General features: G+C 37.9%; 1 protein-coding gene across 1 annotated transcript; it reads right to left on the bottom strand.

Annotated features, from left to right (window-relative positions):
• On the bottom strand, positions 1-1,757 carry SARC_13825 (hypothetical protein; the record flags this gene model as incomplete). The annotated part of the gene is made up of 2 exons (XM_014292043.1): positions 162-1,757; positions 1-42 (listed from the first exon to the last, which is right to left on the bottom strand). Coding segments are annotated over exons 1-2 (1,297 nt in total), but the record flags the coding sequence as incomplete, so codon positions are not given.
• Between the last annotated feature and the right edge of the window lie 1,270 nt (positions 1,758-3,027).

Below are 3,027 nucleotides of genomic sequence, written 5' to 3'. Positions count from 1 at the left end.
GGGGGTTGACGTCGAGCAGAATTGCATTCAACCCGCTTTTGCCTGAAGATAAAGAAAAAGCAAGGTCGTTTTAGTCAAAATAATAGGAAGTCTGGGCCACGAAAAGAACTTCGACAATTTGCAATGTTATGATAATAACAGTATTGAAATTTATAGCATACCACTCATGATTCCGGCTTGTACGGCGGCTCCGTAGGCAACGGCTTCGTCAGGATTGATGCCACGGTTGGGCTCCTTGCCATTGAACATGTTCTTGATCAACTCTTGCACCTTGGGAATACGAGTAGACCCGCCCACGAGCACAATTTCATCAATGTCAGACTTATCAAGACCGGAGTCCTTCAATACCCTTCTTACGGGTATCAGGGTTTGTTTGAACAAATCTTGATTGAGCTCTTCGAATTTGGCTCTGGTAAGAGTCTCTGAGAAGTCATTACCTTTGTGTAGTGACTCGATCTCTAATTTAGCCTGGTGTTGTGAAGAAAGAACACGCTTCGCCTTCTCGACTTCACGACGAAGTTTTTGCACAGCGCGATCATCACCAGACATGTCTGTTCCGGTCTTCTTCTGGTAGATATCCATAAAGTGTTTTATCACACGTTGATCGAAATCTTCGCCACCCAGATGCGTATCACCGCTAGTAGCTAGTACTTCGAACACACCCTGGTCCATTGTCAAGACCGAAACATCGAATGTGCCGCCGCCAAGATCGAAGACCAAAATATTCTTTTCTCCTTCCTGATCATTCAAACCGTATGCAATAGCAGCGGCCGTGGGCTCATTGATAATACGCACCACATTCAGTCCAGCGATGGCACCGGCGTCTTTAGTAGCTTGCTTCTGTGCATCATTGAAATAAGCAGGTACTGTGATAACGGCGTGTTTAACCTCTTTGCCCAAATATGTCTCTGCAGTTTCTTTCATGCGTCCGAGAACCATAGCTGAGATTTCCTCGGGTGACAGTATTCTCTCACCGATAGCTGTGTCCACCTTAATCCTTGGCTTGTTTCCAGATTCAACTAGATCGAAGGGAAAGTACTTGCGATCATGTTGGACAGTTGCATCATCCCAGTCACGTCCGAGCAACCGCTTTGCATCGAATACAGTATTTTTCGGATTCGAGGTCAGCTGATTCTTAGCAGCATCTCCTATTAATCGCTCTCCCTCGGCCGTAAACCCCACATACGAAGGTGTTATCCTGTTGCCTTGATCGTTGGGTATTATGTCTACCCTACCGTTATCGTAGATAGCAACGCATGAATAGGTAGTACCGAGATCAATGCCGATTACAGGCGTGTCATATCTATCTCCATGAGAATCCCCTTTGTCCTGTGCGCTCTGTGCTAATGACGGACCAGCGAAACACAGCGCCAGTAGTGTGAACACTGTAAATAGTTTAATATAGGAACGTTTCATAATGTATATATGGTATAGTATAGATATAGTTGTTGCAATGTAGTGCAATGTGGATTACTCACTGGTATCATTAAGAGCGGGTATTTATCTATAATAGGGAATGCGTTTGTGCCTTGTAATAGAAATTTGCGAGTGCTTTTTAGTTCGTAGACGTTTGTGACAAACTGTCGATTGACAAGCTTTTATTTTTACAATATTGTTTATTGATGAAGAACGATGTGATTATACCAAAAGTATTGGCATTTGACAGCAATATGTGAGAGAAGCTCAAAGGAATCAAGTTGGCTCACATCCCCCACAATAATCGTTATAAAAAAATTGTACATGTTTTTCTTTCAACCGTCGTAGCAATCGGGAGAAATCAGGAAAATTGTATACTATATATTTATATTGTTTTTTTGGAAACACAAATAAAAGCACAAAAAATTCATAGACACTTTTTTTTTTCCTGTACATATGTAAATATTATTTATAAAAAAACAAAACAAAATTTTTATATGCATTTATTTATGTAAATAGCTATTTTTGTTTTAATAAATATGTACAAATGTACACCCACTTACAGTGTAAAATGTAAATATGTATATATATAAAAATACAATGTCTATCTTTTAGAAGGCTAAATAAATGTGACAAAATACATATATCTATTTTTTGTTTTTGTTTTTAAAAACATCCGTAAATATTTATCTTTTTCCGACAATGATTAGACTGTCATATATAAAAATTTGATCAATTTTGAATTTAGAGGAGGCGATTTTTTTTTTTTGAATATAGTAATATTACATATATATATATGTCTTTTATATTATAAAAATGTCTTTTATTTGTTTGTTTTTGTTTGTTTTTGTCTTCATATTCTGTAAAAACAAATACAAGAATACGTATGTAAGTATTTATTTACATATTTTTGATATTTATCTCTGTATTTATTTACATAGGCATGTCGTTTATAATGATTTATTTTTCAAATAAAACAGACTACAGGACTCCCCAAGGGGGAGGGCAAGTGGACAGATGAAGGGGTGTTATTTATGTAATTTATTGATTTGTTTTAAACAAAAGACTCAAAAGAGTCGAGACCCAAAGATGTCAGACTGTCAGACTGTCAGCGGTGTAAATACATATTGTTGTTGACATTTTAAAACAGCAAATAAAATCCGATACGGCGTGAATGTCGTATATTTTAAAATCAAACAAATACCAGCAGGCAGCCGCAGCCGTACATAACTCGGTCAGATCTGCTCGAGACCGCGAGCGATGAGAGCCAGTCTCAGACTCTCAGACTCTCAGTCAAACTCGAGAGCTAAATAGCGTGACGGCAATCAAAGCAGGACAACATTGTCTGTCAAGAAGGCTATGGCAACATGCAGATATATAAATACATACATACATACTATCTTTTTTCTAGAGGGTCATGAATAAATTCCATAAAGAAACGGACGCAGAACTGAAAACTAAAAGTGTCAGAGTTTCAACAGTCAGAAGTCAGAACTGAGAACTCTGAAGTTGAGATCAGATAAATCAATTATATATGGCTAGAGCCTTGAGAGCAGCGAGCTGAGACTGTTACCAAACTGATTCAGGTGAATAACAAATAACAGAAATATT

This window comes from Sphaeroforma arctica (assembly GCF_001186125.1).
Source record: "Sphaeroforma arctica JP610 unplaced genomic scaffold supercont1.3788, whole genome shotgun sequence".
Lineage (NCBI taxonomy): Eukaryota > Ichthyosporea > Ichthyophonida > Sphaeroforma > Sphaeroforma arctica.
This window is presented reverse-complemented; position numbering and strand designations above follow the sequence as displayed.